Consider the following 16,615-nt stretch of genomic DNA (forward strand, 5'->3'; position numbering starts at 1 on the left):
TGAATGTATAGTGCCACACTCTGGGAACTTTGTGTAGTGCATTTCTACATGTGTTGGTTGGTTGGTTCCCTTCAGAAGTAGACAACACTGCTGAAGTGAAAGCGAAAGTTTGTGAGCTAGGTTATGATTTCATGGCTGCTTTGTGCAATTTTGAAGTAGGCTAACTTTACAAATCACCATGGTTTTGATGTTTGGTGGTCTTCTTCCCGTGTTGTTTTTCACAGGTAGTCTAAATGTGGTTTTGTGTGGGTTATTTATGATTGATTTGTTCTCATTCATTCTCTTAAATATAATTTCCTCACGGCAGCTTCCTCGTCATATGAGTGCTTATGGATGTGTAAATCGTTGTCGTTTAAATGTCAAGTTGGATTTCATTGGTAAACTATTCGATTTGATATTAGTCTGATCATTTTTAAATAAATGTATTCATTTGTTTATTTGATTTTTACAGCTGCTGTTAGCTCTCAGTCTATACATGAGGTTCCTTGGCTACCGTGTCAGTTTATAGACGAACATGTTGAGCTCAACGAGGAAGGACACAGAGAAACTAAATATATACATCGAGATGCCGGGCTGCAGTTCGGCCAGCTCGGAGACAGTCTTGTGCACTCGGAGTTAATAACCTTCCTTGTCACAGGTGAGAGGCTATTCAACATTCAGTTACCTAGTCTGAATTGGTACGCTATGCCAACTGACACAAATATCTCTGTGGGTCTCAGCATCTAAGGTGGACATGCGACGCTACGTTAAAGGTGGAGTAGACACTCTTCAATGCGAGGTCCGCAGGTACAGCACGGGCGGAATTCAGATGCGCTGGCCTGGCATGGGAGCCCAGGAACAGGACCTCTGGTTTGCCTGCACACTGCGCCACGCAGAAGGCCTTTTTGTGATCACTACTTTCCTCAGACATAGTCCCAGTAATCCCAATGCTATGCAGCCAGACTTTCAACACTGGACTCCTGTTACAGATAGAGACACTGTCAGCACCACAGGTACATTCAATGTCACTGCAATGTGCATAATGGACGGGATAGAAAACAGTATGTTAATAGCTGCTGGTAACGCAATACTGTTCTCTACAATTCTCTTAACATTTGTCTATTTTTGTGGCCAGCTGTAATGATTGTGTTGAGCAACACCCCCACCGTGGAGGTCGGCCTGCTGAACGACCAGACCCTGAACTGTGAGTTCGCTGTAGACCACAGGTCAGCCCACCTTACTGTGGAGTGGCGCCTGCAGCGCAGAGGTGACCGCTCCAAGCTCTTCACCTACTCCAGCCGCTCGGGCCAGATTGAAGGCAGCGGGGTCTCTCTGAAGGCCATCGCCAAGGGAGACGCCTCTCTCAAGATCCCCTCGACAAAGCACACCAGTGAGGGCACCTACATCTGCTCTGTGCAGGTGCCTCCACTCCTTGGCACCCAGGACATTTCCCTGCATATCATGGGTGAGGCTCTAAGACAAAGACATAACTAAAGATGTAATGAGTTATTAAAGGTACAGTCCTTTGTTTATAATCAATTACACTTTTTGTTTCTGTGAAATTCTCATTCCTCCAGCTGTCCATCTAGTATGTGCGCCCAAAAAAACTCTCATGGCTCAGACAGTTGTGCACGATTCCGGCCAATCAACATGTTGCTGCAGGAGCACATGGATGAGTGTAATTTGATTGGCTGTTGAGCTCAAATTTCAACAACCTTTTACCAGAATTGTGGACCTATCCTTTAATCGTTCAGTTTGTGTTGTTTGGCTGGCATTTATGAAATAGGCAGAAGCTGAAGCCTTATATCTTCAAGAGCAACCAATAACCGTGACCATGTCCTTCATGATTCTGGCGATCTGCTGATCACCATGACCCTCTCTTTTTCAGAGCCTCCCCGTGTGTCCCTCAGTGTGAGCTCTGAGGTGTCTCTGGTTGTGGGTGGAGAGCAGAAGGTGGTGTGTGAGTCGGTAGGCTACTACCCCCTGGACGTGCACATGGAGTGGCTGAAGGAGTCTCTGTCGCCAGGAGCAAGCCGCATGCCCGAGGTGCTGAAGGTTGTCATGTACTCCAGCCACCGCCGCCACCAGGATGGCACCTACTCCGTCTCCGCATTCTTCCTGCTACAGCCCACCCTCCAGGACTCTGGGTACCGCTACACATGCAGAGTGTCTCACGTCGCTCTACGAGTGCCCATCAGAAAGAGCTTTACCCTCAGTGTCACAGGTAAGCCGCTTATCTGTCCAGTCTAAGGATGAGTAAAATTGTGCAGCTTTACATGGCTTGTTTTTCTATGAGAAAAAAAGCATAAAGCAGGAAGACTTTAATAAATTAAGGCTTTCCTGCTCAGTGTCTGTCTCATTCCATATTGATATGCATGTTAAATATTAAAGTCATGTATCAGTAAGCAGTGAAGAAAATAGAAAAGTTAGTGATGTCTGTTGTATTTTTGTGTCTTGACATTGCAGAGGAAGATTTAGTTATGTGGTACATATTCCTTATTGGGCTTATTCTGGTTGTGGTTGTAATCCTGGCTTGGCTGTGCTCCAAAATACTTGCAGGTAAATAAACACAGCCACCTCTTTTACTTTTATTTATTCTGTGACAGATTTAATGCAAATACAATGACAATAAACGCTTTCAATTCAATTCAATTCAATTCAATTCAATTCAATTCAATTTTAGTGCAATCTAAGTTTATTTATATATTGCCATTATAGTCGTGTTCGGCATTGTACTAATTAAGTTATTCCTAAATCTTTTTCTATTTCAGATAGAGAAGCACTTAAGGTAAGACCAGTCTCCATAAAATTACGTAACTACCTCTGAAGTTTGACTGGCTCAGTATGACCATGGCTATGACCCACATCTACAAAGCAACACATTGGGATTATACAAGCATATTCTCAACATTTTATTTCAACTGTTCAATAAGCATTCTTGTTGTTATGTGGCACACGTGATATTATGCAGTCTACCAATAGAAGTGGTAAAAATTGACTGTGTAGAAAGTGACATAAATATACACAATAACCATTATTGCACAGAGTGTCTGTATATAACTAAGATCATTGTATGTGTTTACTGAACAGAGCAAACCTTACTGAACACACCAGAGGAAGATACCTGCATCTGCAGATACCTGCTAGCTCTAGAACAGGACTAGTCCTGATCTGACACAGACATGTATGCTACATCAGAGGAGGATCCATTCGAGTCAGCAATTACCCGTGTTTCCATCTGTTATCTCAGATTTGCTGCTTCTGGCTTTATTGTCTGAATGTTTATGATGCACTCATCTCAAGAGATAGGGAAGGCTTGTGTGAAGGAGACTCTGAGATCATTTGAACTTTCAGGAAATTTTTTGATCTATTTTGTTCTATTGGGATTCCTTAATTATGAATGTACTTTGCCTTGAAGAAGAAACACGTATAAGTGTGTAAGAAACTCTAAAATAGCATTTATTTATTTTAAATGTTTTTGCATTTTACGATTGAAGACTTTTCCTATTTTGGCAAATCTATGTTCTTGGAATAGCATTTTAATGCAAGCTGATTTTTTTGTAAATGCATAACTCAAGCATCTTTACAATCAGTGCAGGGGTGCAAACTCGTCACCTTTCGGCGAAATTCGCCGTTTTTGATCCAAAATAAGTCATTTGTGTGATTTGTGTAGATCTGCAATACAAATATTTTTAGGGGGGGGGGGGGGGTTCTCCAAGTAATCTGCGAACGCAAGCTGTCATGAATATTTTTTTTCACCATGACAGGCACGCTTTTTATTTCGGGTCTGTTCGAAATGGAAGGTAGCTGCCTCGATGCCGTAATAGACAGGTGTATTACAAGTCGGTTGGCCTGTGCCCGTGCAACATTCAACACAGGAATGTTTATGATGAAACTGTTACCAGAGCACAAAATTATTTACAACAGCACAAAGTTTTTCATAGATCTAGCCTCATCATTTTGTTGTCAAAGTGCACCAGATTCATGCATTGAGCTTTAAAATGTGCAAAATGTTCTTGTATATAAAATATATTCCCCGGGAAGCATGCCCCGGACCCTCCTAGGGGTTTCGCATCGTTGTCACCTTTTTCATCCCTGATGAGTTTGCACCCCTGCAGTGTCACTCACTATAGATAATTAATTGATACACACAGTGGTTAATCTGAAAACATTGCCTGTTAAAATCATGTTCTGCTGTATCCTCTGTTGTAAGTTTGCACCTGAGGATGTATCTCTTCCCTATCTGATGCATCTCTGTAATTCTCCCTTAGGACTCCTGTCTGAAATCCCAAATTATCTTTTCTATAAATGGTACTGCAGAAGGTCTCACAATTTAAATTACTATTATTTTGTCTTGTGTCAGACAGTGTGCAATCTGTTCCAGTCAGAGTTTTTACAGGGGCTGTTTTTGTGAAGGTGTTTCTTTCACACTGCTCTCACACTCCCCCTGATTAGGCTGACCTCTAATGTAAGGACAATGAACAGTATGTCTAAATACCTTGGCAGTACTATGAGTAACCACATGGTGGCAGTATAGTCATAACAAAATAACAGCTGTCAAGCCACAGAATATGTGTATAATTTTGTTGGAGTGAGATAAGCAGGCATGTTAAAATATGTATTCTAAAATCAGATATAAATCCCTAAAAAAGGTTTTCTGATATTGACAGTATTGGAGACGTGTAGATGAAGATGTGGGCAAAATGCATCTTTGAGAGGAGAGGGAAAAGGTAAGAGGAGAAGAGAGATGATGGGGAGAATATAGGCAGAGTTGACTAAGAAAACACATAAGAAGAGCTGATGCACAGACATGATGCTGTGTGTTTTTATTGGAAAGTTTGGTTCACTGAAATTAAGTCATTCTTTTATTGAATTACTACTTGCAACATTCAAGAACACATTAATGAAAGCCAGTTGGTATTAAAAGAGATGCAATAGTTATTGCTTTTACTGGACAAACTAATATGTCTTCATGCTATTAGGAATCGTAAATGCTCGAATTAATTAATCAGATGCTCATATACAGAAGACAATGCCAGCCAAATGGCCCATTCTCTAATTGTATCTGTCTACCAGAGAGTTCTAGCTTTTGAAAGCTGGTGGCCAAAGTAAACTAATAAATAAAAAGGGAGAAATTAATTCTTAATTTGTTCTTGATGGGGAGACCACTTTAATGTTGTTTGTTCTGGTTTGTTCAGGAACTGATGTGAAATTGAATGTGTCATCTACTGTATATGTTTGTGTTGGGTCGGGAGACGAGTAGAAGTAGAAGCGATTTGTCATGTACTTTGTCTGTAATATGTTCTATGATGAAACCCAAAGCCTTTGGTTTATTATGGGATCTGCAAAAGTTTTGAGATATTCCTGGCTAATTTATCATATATGCAATGCCCGCTGTGCCATCTTCCATGATTCTCGGACCTAGCGTGTTTAAATACACCATAAACACTTCACTCAGGAATGACAGCTGTTCCCCAATGGCATTAAGTGTATTCAGCCACCTCCCTCCTCCCTCCAGTCCCCTCCCTCGCCATATTACTTACTCATGCATTCTTTTACATACATAGTTCTTTATTTGTTTGAAAATCTGTTTATATCTTTTACAACCTGGTGTTCAGTTGTGTGCCCTGTGATATGTGTGCCTCTTGTCAAATATTTCTGTCTGCAGTGTGATAATATTTCATGCGAGTATGTTGGGGAAAGGTCTTTGTGGGGTTCACTGCAGGGGTCTCATGCCCCGACCAGGGCTGTGGGGAGATGAAACCCAGTGGAAACTGGCGTGCCGGATGGGTCAGGAGTCAGATGTGGGTCAGGGCTGTAGGAAACACAACAGCTTTGGGGAGACGACAGCAGCAGTGGGATCCACAGGCTCAAGGCTGGGTGAGTAATATTCCACAAACACAAGTGTGGATTAAGACCCAGTGCCTCCCACCTGAATTGGTGTTCTTTGTGCGGTTCCCACCACTTACCACTTACCAATGTTGTTTGAATACTTCAAAGCGTTTGGCATCAATGCTATTCAAACGTTCTGGGTTAAACGCCCAAAGGACCTGGGAGCATTTCACCTCAAGTCCAGTAGTCAGTTTGTCTTCTAGGGCCTGTGTCGACACACCATACCCTGGGGGGAGCATGTGTCTCTGGATTTGATCACAGATGGGAGGTTAAACACAAACAGTCCCTGATCCCTCTGTTATGCCAACTAGAGCTGGTAAAGGTGAATGAAAGTGAGGCCAACCAGAATGGCTTTGTTTCAGCCCCAAACCTGGCCGTGTTCCCAAGAGCATAGCCTACCTGCAAGCCTGCCGATGCCAGGATCATTTTACCTTCTTTACATGGAAAATCAATTATTCAGTGACTGGATGTAAGGTTAGTATCGTAGGTTGGAAGAGACCGTCATAGCATAGGTATGCAGATATTGTGGCGCAGACCAGAGGAGTCATGGGTGGTCAATCACACACACTTTTGTCTACTGAATAGTAGTCTTGAAAAGAACAGTCATATGGCCTAGACAGTTTACTCTGCCTATGTATTTGTATGTTTCCTGAATTTGTATTGGGGAAAAAATCTGAAGTTTTCCATTCTTTTCTGCTGGCTGAGGTAGAAGAGAATAGAAGAATGGAGTCGTCTTACATTTCATTTCTATATTCAGTGATTTCTCATTATAAATGTGTGTGTATTTTATGTGCACTCACTTGGGGTGAGGTGAGGCCACGTAAGGGCCAGGGAGGGCCAGTGTCACTCAGATTGACAGCTGGCCCACACAATCAAAAGTGTTGTAGCTTATAGTTTCAAAATGAGAGAAGGAAAAAAACAACGTAATGTAGCATGCAAGTGGGGTTGTGTGTTCCGGGTGCGTTTCCTGATTGTGTAATTTCCATAATTTGGTATTCTCTGTTGATGTTCATTTTATGATTAATGTTCGATAATGTTTGGGGTAACTTAAGCAGAGTAGAAACTCAAGGTCAGGAGCAGGGTGTTTTCCCCAAGCTCTCATCACCAGCTGACCCAGATAAGTTCTGGCCCTGATCTGACAAGCATCTGTGCCGGATCAGGGCCACTTCAAGGCCAGATGTGTTGCACAATCAGCTGTCATCAGGGCAGACAGCTTTTAACATGGTTCATGAAACCACAGTCCCCACGCACATTACACATTACCATGCATTCAGAGCTCACAGAGAGACCCCTCTGAGTTTGTGTCTATTGTTCCAATGGCGACCCACCTGTAGACTATGCATACAGCGGGCTGGTAGTTTTGTTTTGATTTACAGCACATTGAAGGCTGTGGTGAACTTGAAGTGGAATTTGCCGGAGTGAAATGTAATAGTATAAAAGTAAGTGAAATAACTTTGAAATGTTTATAATACAAAAAAGAAAGCAAGGTGATTTAATTGAACTTTTTAACACAAAAAACAAGTATGCAGTGGAGCCTAACTTAGCCGTTACTGAGTTACCATAGTGAGCTGCTTGAGTAGTTTAAAGACAGAGGCCTACCCAAGGAACAGTATGACCCTGACATTGGCTCTAATAACAGGATTGGCTTTAATGGGCGCATTCATAAAGACTTTGAAATCGATACAGAGAGTTTGACCAGGAGAATCAATCTTTTATTGGTAGGCTGAGTCATCAAGAAACACATTTGCTTCAGTATTTATCTGATTGACGGTTATTCCTTCTTTCAATATGCGTTTAAAAAACCGTGGATGCTATCCCTTGGTCCTTTCAGTGCTCTAAGTGATCTAAAATAGAAAGAAAACTTGTTTATCAAAAAACATATGGCTGAGTTTATTAACTCAAAGCTATGGCAAACTGAGAGCCAACTCATGTTTTGGCTGTTCGTTAAGCTACCATAAAGTAGGCTAAGTTATAGGCCTATAATAAGATAATGTTCCAAGCAACTGATTTCTTTTCAAACGTGGCTTGTTCCGCAGCGCATTTTTCGTCACACTGTCCCATGCTCCAGGCATTTCTGTTTGTGTCAATAGATGGTTTCTCTATGTTTACTGAGAAGGAGCTGCTGCCACTTAGGTTGTGCTTGGCACACTCCGTGGTGGCACAACGTTCTTGAGTGTACGTAGCATGAACGAGGATCCTGCGGGCGCCCCTGTCTTATTCTATCTGTCTGCCTGTGTTAATCTGTCTGCGGCTTTCTCCATTAAATTCTACTCGCGACACGCTCTCTTTTCCTCATGGGCTCGTCTGGCTTTACTCTCAAATGTATTTTGCAGATCGCGGTTGCCAGTAAAATCCTGCATCACAAAATGGCACTGCATCGAAGCACAACAAAATATCCAGAGCAGAGATAGCCGGTATTACTCTGAAGGACAAACTTATGAGGGTGAACAGACATGCAGGTAAATAATTTTTTTTAGATTGAATAGCATATATTCATTTAGATGTGTGATATCATAGTCTGGTTGCACATGATTGTAATGATCCATTTTTTTTAAAAGAAAGAAAATACCCTCATATCATCTCTACGCTCATTGTTTGTCCCTTGCCCTTGATAGTCTATAATGGATGATGAAAGAAAGTAGACAAGCGTGTTGAAACATTGACTGAATTCAGAAACCGGTCCATCAGTCTTTTTTATTAGTGATTACCCAACTCAGTGACTTGCGTATCCAGAAAGATGATCTCATATTCAGTTGGGTAATTCCTCTGCCATCCTTGAGAAGAGAGCTCGGTATTTACAATGCTGTCATTTAAATTTGGCCGTGCCTCTACATGAGCAACAGTGCAACAGTGGAATCTCACATGATCTCATAGCGATGCAATCTCTTTTTGCAATATTTATGTGTGTGGGTTACTAGAGGATACCAAAAGAAATGAACAAGCTACACAAGATGGAACCTATTTAGTGATTTGAAATGGTCAGTATTATGACAACCATTAACTACTGGGATATTTTGGACAGTTTGGACTTTTTAGATGTTCATTATTTTATAGCCCTGTTCAAGATGTTAAATAGCCTTCTCGTGATTGCCAGTAACGTTATGTATCATCAGTTCGTCTGGGTCACAGAGGGATTGCAGCAATTCTTCCAGTCAGACATTAGATAATACAGAGGACTGTTAAAGAAACGCAAAACCACGAGTGAAAGAAGCTGAATGTGTTGTTTTTTTCTCTTAAAGTGGAGGTGGAACTAATCAGCACATCTGTGCCAAATCAGACTCCGCTAAGAAAACAACGAGTGAAACAGGCCCTGGTACCTTCTCTCGCAGCAAATAAAGCCAGGTTCGGGAGGCACAGCAGGCAAACTGAGTCCGCTCCACTCTGCTTTCAAACCTCCATCCATCTCACAGAGGCTGAGGCCCTATTCGAGTGTGAATGCCCTGACACATTGCTAGTGTTACTCATATTATTACAGTGCTCTTGTCATTGGGTGAATTATGGCCTGGTATACCACGCTGAGCACAGTGTGATGATTGTCTGAATCATCTGCCTGGAGACGGTGCCATGATTTGTCCTCTTTGCTTTCCACATGCTGTCCGCATTAAGAGGGAGGCATCAGCTGAAAGCTGAGCTTCAGCACTGCCTGACACTGGCCCAGCGAGTAATGGGTTTATATGCCCAGACGATGCTCTATGGCCCTGCGCTGTAATTTACAGTCAGGGCTCTGGAGCTGACTGGATATTTAAGAGGAGTCTGCTGCAGGGGAGGCCTCATCTAGCTTTAGAGGAGATTTAAGTTACAACATTTGAGATGATTTTCTTCTCTTTGCTACTTTTTCAAAGAGTGGACTGCAGGAGTTGCGTTGACTCCAGGCATTTGTGGGGGGTTTATAAGATACTTATCTGCAGAGAATGAGAATGAGAGAGAATCAGAGGATGGCATGGTGCACATATAACACTGATCTGGAATAAAGCACTTACATACTTTGTTACAAAATCTGCCATTATATTACAAACCTTGGATTGTTTTGCGACATCTTTTGAAAAATGTGGTTTTTGACTGAGATGGACTCACCCTGACTCATACCCCATACTGGAAACAATGTACTAACAATGTGTGGTCATCACCACACTTGGGCGTACAAAGATGGTCTTTCAACTTCCTTTGGCTTCTCCTCCTGTGGGCCATTTACTTTTGCATCAGGAATCTAGTCTTTTATTACAGATCAGTGACCTAAACCTCAGAGCTCACTGTAAATGTAATTTTGTTATATGTTAATAATCAGTTATCTATTTTGTCAGTAGTTAATAATCAATCATTGTGTATTGATGGATCATCAAAAAGTAAATTTTTGTGCCATTCTGAATTCTGTTCAATCCCCAAAAAGAAAGGAGAGTGAAAAGTTGATTCAATTTATGAATCCATGATGACTCTGAGTAGCATTGAGACATAAGTACCCATCTTATTTGCACAGAACAAGTTAAGGGGTCAGAGGGCAAGATTAGACCCCCCTCCCCTGAAGCGCTACACGGGAGAGGTCAGGGGGGCAGATTCCCAGCCAGTAAAACACTCCGTCAGGACGGAAAATGGGTCCCCTCCTCCCATTCCCTTAACTCCTCAGCAGGTTACTGTCTCCCCGTCCGCCCCCAGGCCTCAGCTCCAGGAAGTGAGATCATCCACACAGTGTTTTATCAGGCCAGCTAGAAGCCAGTAAACCAGGGCTGTCTCTCTCTCTTTCTCGCTCTCTCTCTCTCTGTCTGTCTCTTGCTATCATTTTCTGTCTCCTTCTCGTCTCTGAGATAATGGAACATGGACACAGAATGCATGATAGAAAATATGGTCCCCCTCTCTCCCTCTCCCTCTCTCCCCCTCTCTCTCGCGCTGTCCGTCTCTGCTCTCTGGATTTTGGCCTTCTTTCCTTTTCAATTAAAGTCTTCATAAATCAGAGTGAGCAGAGGCCACGGTGTGTGAGCTGAGGCCAGCCACCCTGATGCGGGCCAGATCAGGTCCAACTCCATAGGCAGCAGCTCTGGGACTGCTGCAGTCATTCATTATTCTTGTTTGTCCTGAAATCTCATATCCTCACATGTGCTGCTAGCAGCACGAGCAACTGCAACTGCACAACCCTTTGCTCACCTCTGCATAGTTTTATGAGCTGGGCGTCCCCCAGCACACCGTCTCGGTGGGGAAGCAAACAGGGTGGCCCAGAGAGTTTGATGGGTTAGGAGTCGGTGCAATGTCCTGTTAGTGATAAGGGGGAGAAGCCTGTGCAATTACTCAATATCTGATATGGGGCTCCATGGCTCCATGGCTCCAGCGCCTCACGTCTCCCCCCACTACCGCCACCTCTCCCAGGACCCTCCGTGCTCAAGTACACGCGTGAGAGATGGCCTGCATTGTAACCCAGACTAACCCTCCAGACGGTTCCCCGGCTCCTCATAGTCAGAAGTCCCCGAGTAAATCCACCCAGCCTTGTGTGTTTACGTGCATGTGTTTACCCAGTGAGCTGTTGCTGTGAGTATGTACACCCACCATGTCTGTGGGCGTCCGGGGGTCAGGCCTGTTCTCCGCTGGTAGACACGGAGAGGTCTGGTTGCCTGCTGTGCCAGGAGCGGAGGTCACCGATGGGTTATGATCACACACAGGTGTCTTGGTGATTTAGCGTTGTTTGGCACAGCTCCACCCGTGCAGGTGAGAACATGCATGTACCTCACGCTGTCTTTGCCCCGTTATCAGTGGAACCCATCAGATACACTCTCATTTTGACCTGGCAGCTGCCCCATCAGGCGGACGTGGTCCAAAAAAAACGTGCTAGTGCAAAGATAGACATCAACACATATTGTGTTTATGAGGTAAGGGGGAAAGGTTTTTATGTCAATAGCACGTCATTCATCACTCGCTGCATCCGTGCCAAGAGCTGTCAGAGCAGGCCTCTCAGTGCTCACTCACTCCCAGGAGCTGTCAGAGCAGGCATCTCTGTGCTCACTCACTCCCAGGAGCTGTCAGAGCAGGCATCTCTGTGCTCACTCACTCCCAGGCCGATACCTGCATTCACCTGCAGAGACAGCCTCAGGGCCCACTTGCACTGACCACCGCTAACAGCTAACTCTGTGCTTGGCCCTTATGCCTTTTGCTTTCAGCCTGATTTATGTCTTGGTTTAGCCATTTGCTCCATTTGAGTCGAGGGTAAGGGAAAGGGAGTGAATGAATCGGCAATTCGGCTGTTTTTGCAATCAGTGGATCGCATTCATCAAAAAAGGGATTTCTTCAAATATCTTGTCAGGCTTTCGCCTAAAGCCAGTGCCACTCCCAATCACAAAACCCAGATGAAACCTTCCATTCTGCCCTCTCTGTCTGTTTTAACAGTGTATCATTAAAGTTTACGAGCGCACTTCTCTGTATTCATGTGGTTGTCTGTTGTGGATTGGGAGGGTCTGAGGGAGCGTGAAATGTCCTCAGGCCAAACAAGGTATCGTTCCAAACTCACTAAGCAGTGCTTAGCTCAGCATGGCTCTTGGATTTTCACCGAGAAAAAAAAACACCGAAGCTTCTGCAAACCCACAGGGGGAAAAAAATAATGTCATGACAATCTTTTCCATCAGAGGAAAAAAGACTAATCTATTTTTTCAGGTAAGCCCCTGCCCTAGTTTCTTGACTAAATCTCCCTTTCCTCAGGGACCTACAGTAAACAGTGCAGGAGCGATCTGTTTCTGATTGGTGACACTAATTGCGCTGATGGTTTTGACTGGGCGAGTGCCTTGGATGGGCCACGGCCCCACGCTTAAGCGGTTAAGAGAGAGGATGATGTCATGCTGATTCAGGACCTGCTTGCCAGAGGGAGAGTAAGATCCAGGGCTTGTGCCGTCTCAATAGAAGAGAGAAAGAGAGAGAGGGAGAGAGAGAGAGAGAGAGAGAGAGAGAGGGATTGAGAGGAGATTGTGGGAACAATTGATGGATATGACAGAGATGTATTTTGGCTGCGGCTGAGAGTATGACATCACCTGTTTCACTTCCTTGGGAGTCTGTCAGCACCAAGGTATCAGGGCTGTCTCGGGCAGCATGCATACTGATAGCTCTGGGCTTACGGGAAAAGGGCTGTGTGTGTGTGTGTGTGTGTGTGTGTGTGTGTGTGTGTGTGTGTGTGTGTGTGTGTGTGTGTGTGTGTGTGTGTGTGTGTGTGTGGCTGTGTGTGGCTGTGTGTGTGTCTGTGTCTGTGTGTGTGTGTGTGTGTGTGTGTGTGTGCGCATGCCTATGGGTGTCTGATCTTTCGGGTGCACTTAAGTAAAGCCACACTATGACGTGCTCAGTCAGATTCTATAAACTGTTATGTTTGTTTTTCCTGCAGCTGAAATGAGAGATGGGTCTGTCCCTTCACCTCCTCTGAAATGTTGCCTGAACGACCAGATGAGATGACTCATTCCCCTCTCCACTGATATTATTCCACTCTTTGTCATTCTGCTAATATTCCGTGCTATGGAGCACAGGTATACACGTGTGTTTTCATATACAGGCATTTTATATCCGTCTGATATAAATGTAGCAAAAAACATTGTGTTCCTTCTTAGTCTAACCTCTATATGTGTGTGCATGTGTGTTTGCACGAGTGATGGAATGAGAGTGAGAGATGGGTTAAGGAGAGTGGCGGTTTGTGGGAACCATTGAGCACTGCAGTGTGGCTCATCCAAGCCGTTCCCGACCCTGGGAGCAGGGCGGGCAGGGCTGTAATTATCCGGAGCCAGTGATCTCAGGAGGACGGCTGGGATTTAGGGAATGTGTCCCTCTCCCTCACTTCTGCCTACACAGAGAGAGAGAGAGAGAGAGAGAGAGGGTGTCCTCTCTTGCAGACCCTCACCCACATATATCTGCCATGTCAACAACTTCGGCAGGTTTTTATGCATCACAATGAGCCCTATGGTAATGCTGCATAGGACTCTTATTAGGACCCTCCACCATTCCAGTCACCCGTTTGACTGTAAATAACATTTATGATGTTATTGTGTATAAATGTATAATAAACATTAATACATAAATACATAATGAACCTGTTATTTACAGTCTTTGGTCAGCCCTTGCATGACCTGAAGTGTTCTAAATGTGCATGTGTATGTGGAGCTGGAGAACTAGCCACAGGGAAATGTTAAAAACCCAGAGAGGAGTCCAACACCACCCCCCTGTTCACCTAGCAGCTGATTATGTCAAAGCTGTCTGTTCAGAGACAATGCCAACATCACTAAACCAATAGTCTTAAATCAACTTTATTGTCCTTCAGTCTGTTCCTGCAGTGCTCTCTCTCTCTCACTCTCTCTCTTGGCACCATGTGCTGTTAATTAAATTTACTTTGAAGTGACGATGACATCATCAGCTGGTTGTTATTCTTCTGGACGTGTTTGCACTTCATGGTTCCCATGGAAACTGTGATCTCATTGCCACACAGGGCTGTTGTGAGGGCCGGCATGGCCGACGCTGTCGGAAGAAAGCGGGGTTTTGTGTTTTGAGGGATCGGCGGTTTGTCAACGGCTGACTCCAGGATGAAAGCCAACGGGAATCGCGTTTTTTCTGCACCAGAGCCAGGAGGCATTCCTCCACTGTGCCAGTGTGTGAGAGCTCCTACATTGCACAGATGGACACCCTAATAAACATTTAGCCTCACTTCAAGGAAGGCAGGTGAAGAGAAGAACTTAGTCAACTTAGGCGCTCATTGGAGGAGGCCAGTTGGTGTGCGTATATCACAGGAATGCAAACACTTAAGTTTCATGAGCGCCTGATACGTTTGCGTGTTTTGGGGAGGAGATTAAGATTGCCCTGACGTAGTGTGTGCGTGTGGATGTAAACAGTGTTGTATATATGAGGAGTTTAATGGCTGAACTTACCAACCCTTATTTAATGTTTACTGCCTCCTGCAACAGGCATATTTCACTGGTTATAAGGGAGTAGGGTGGGGAGAGAATGGGAAGGAAGGAAATTACTGGTGCTGGTGGTCATACAGACACTGCTGCTGAACTGGGAACTTTCTATTAGGAAATAACAATAACAATGATCACTATTAACTCTAATGAGATGACTTACATCATATTACTCTATGAGAGTGAAAACAAACTTTAGATATTAAATTCCTTCATTGTATTATTTTGTCATCAGACATGTTCAACAACTAATTTTCAACTGTCAGTAAAACCAGAACAGTCATGCTCAGTGATCCTGTATCAATATATCATCTTTTTCCCCCTTGTAGTTTTATAATGGTCCCTTTGGAAACAACTGTTTATTAATTCTCTGTTGGCTTGGTTGTGCTTACGCAAGAGCCTTTTATGAATGCAAGTAATGAAATTGATGGATTTCTTTGCATGCATGTGTGTTTGGATGTGTGTATGTGTGTGTGTGTGTAAGTGTGTGTAAAAAGAAATCGTTTATGGCTAGCCTGTGTAATGTCAACATTGCTCCACACACGTGTCACACAGACCCCCACAGTAACACTACGAACTGCCTTACGAGGAATTGCTGTGGGAATTAGACTGTGACCACATATGTGTCATAGCCTAAGTCTCAATTGCTTCCTGCCTGCCTGGCGTGTTTTTCTCTCAGTCCCCCCCTTCTAATGTCGCAACACCTGAGTGATTGCGCTATCAGAGATCTCCCCTGTGATCAGACAGTCCTTTCTTCTGGGATCCTGTGGGCTCTTACTGGCCCGGCTCAGCCTCACTGAAGCACAGAGCTCCCTGGGCCCGTTTGGTCACACACTATTCACTGGGAGTTTGTCTCTCCCTGGCTCCCCCTTAATCCCTCTTCTGTTCAGTCAGATAAGGGTGAAAGCCAGCAGAGAATAGAGGTGAGTGGTCTTTGGTAACAATAACAAACTTTGGTGGGTAAGTGCCGAGCAGCACAGGACAGCACAGTGTAGTTCGTGAACCCCTCTCCATTTTGCCTGCTAATGCTGAGCGACGTTTACGACCTGAGCTGAACGCACGGCGGTTGGGGGTTGGGGTTTGGGGTACTGACGTCACCCCAAGATGGAAATCATCATATTCAGCCTCTGAAGAAAAAGAAAAAAAGAAAAAGAAAGAAAAACACTCCTACAAGAGCTGCAGTTGTTGAGAGGCCAGAAGTGAAAGCTGCTCTCTGTCCATCTCACAAGAGCCCTCTCCATAAACTGTGTAATCTTCCCAAATGCATTTTCTATTAGAAGAGCTTTGCTTACCCTTTGGGCGCTTCCAAAACCTGCTCAGAGGGCTTAGCGAGACAATGATGGATCGATGGTGTATTTGTTTAGGTTCTCCGGGCCGCCAGTGTTCCCCCCACTAACTGGCGGTTAGGATGTCCGCGCGGTGCTCTTATGTAAAGCTTGCGGGGGCTGAGACTGTGTCCTTGCCTGACAGTCTTCCGTTATAAATCAGTCTGTCCCGATCCCTGCTGCGGGGAGTGTTTACTGTAAACAGTTGGGTGGAATGTAAGGTTATTTCACTCTGTCAGCCAGCTCATTGTGCCTGCAGTGTTTGGGTGGGGTGAGGTGGGGTAGGGTGCAGGGGGCACCTGGGTCTTATGCCCCCACCCAACAAAACCAACCCACCGACACCCCCCAGCCCCCAGCCCCCACCTCCATTGTACGGCCTAACAAGGAATGTTTGCCCTGCCAGAGTTCGGTTACAGCAGGGCTGTAAACAGACAAGCAGACGAGCCCCTTGTCTCTGTTTCAAGCTTCCACAATGCAGTGTGCTGCAGTCTAGTCATTAAGCGGCATAGAACAAGC

At 44.4% G+C, this 16,615-nt stretch overlaps 1 protein-coding gene across 1 annotated transcript; it reads left to right on the forward strand.

The window, feature by feature from the left end:
* The first annotated feature begins 84 nt into the window (after positions 1 to 84).
* Positions 85 to 3,496, forward strand: dhrs13b.2 (dehydrogenase/reductase (SDR family) member 13b.2). Its single transcript, XM_012836186.3, has 8 exons — positions 85 to 224; positions 452 to 637; positions 720 to 992; positions 1,115 to 1,444; positions 1,868 to 2,203; positions 2,446 to 2,538; positions 2,751 to 2,767; positions 3,070 to 3,496. The coding sequence occupies exons 1-8, from the start codon at positions 179 to 181 to the stop codon at positions 3,082 to 3,084; spliced, it is 1,296 nt and encodes a 431-aa protein (XP_012691640.2). The 5' UTR covers positions 85 to 178; the 3' UTR covers positions 3,085 to 3,496.
* Positions 3,497 to 16,615: the final 13,119 nt, after the last annotated feature.

Source organism: Clupea harengus, chromosome 9 (genome assembly GCF_900700415.2).
Source record: "Clupea harengus chromosome 9, Ch_v2.0.2, whole genome shotgun sequence".
NCBI classification, from domain to species: domain Eukaryota; kingdom Metazoa; phylum Chordata; class Actinopteri; order Clupeiformes; family Clupeidae; genus Clupea; species Clupea harengus.

Bases quoted from the DNA above. Each gene is read 5' to 3' on its own strand.
- dhrs13b.2 (XM_012836186.3), top strand. From the start codon at position 179: ATGGTTTTGATGTTTGGTGGTCTTCTTCCCGTGTTGTTTTTCACAG. The intron at 638-719 runs GTGAGAGGCTAT...TGTGGGTCTCAG, and splicing joins AATAACCTTCCTTGTCACAG to CATCTAAGGTGGACATGCGA. The intron at 2,204-2,445 runs GTAAGCCGCTTA...TTGACATTGCAG, and splicing joins CTTTACCCTCAGTGTCACAG to AGGAAGATTTAGTTATGTGG.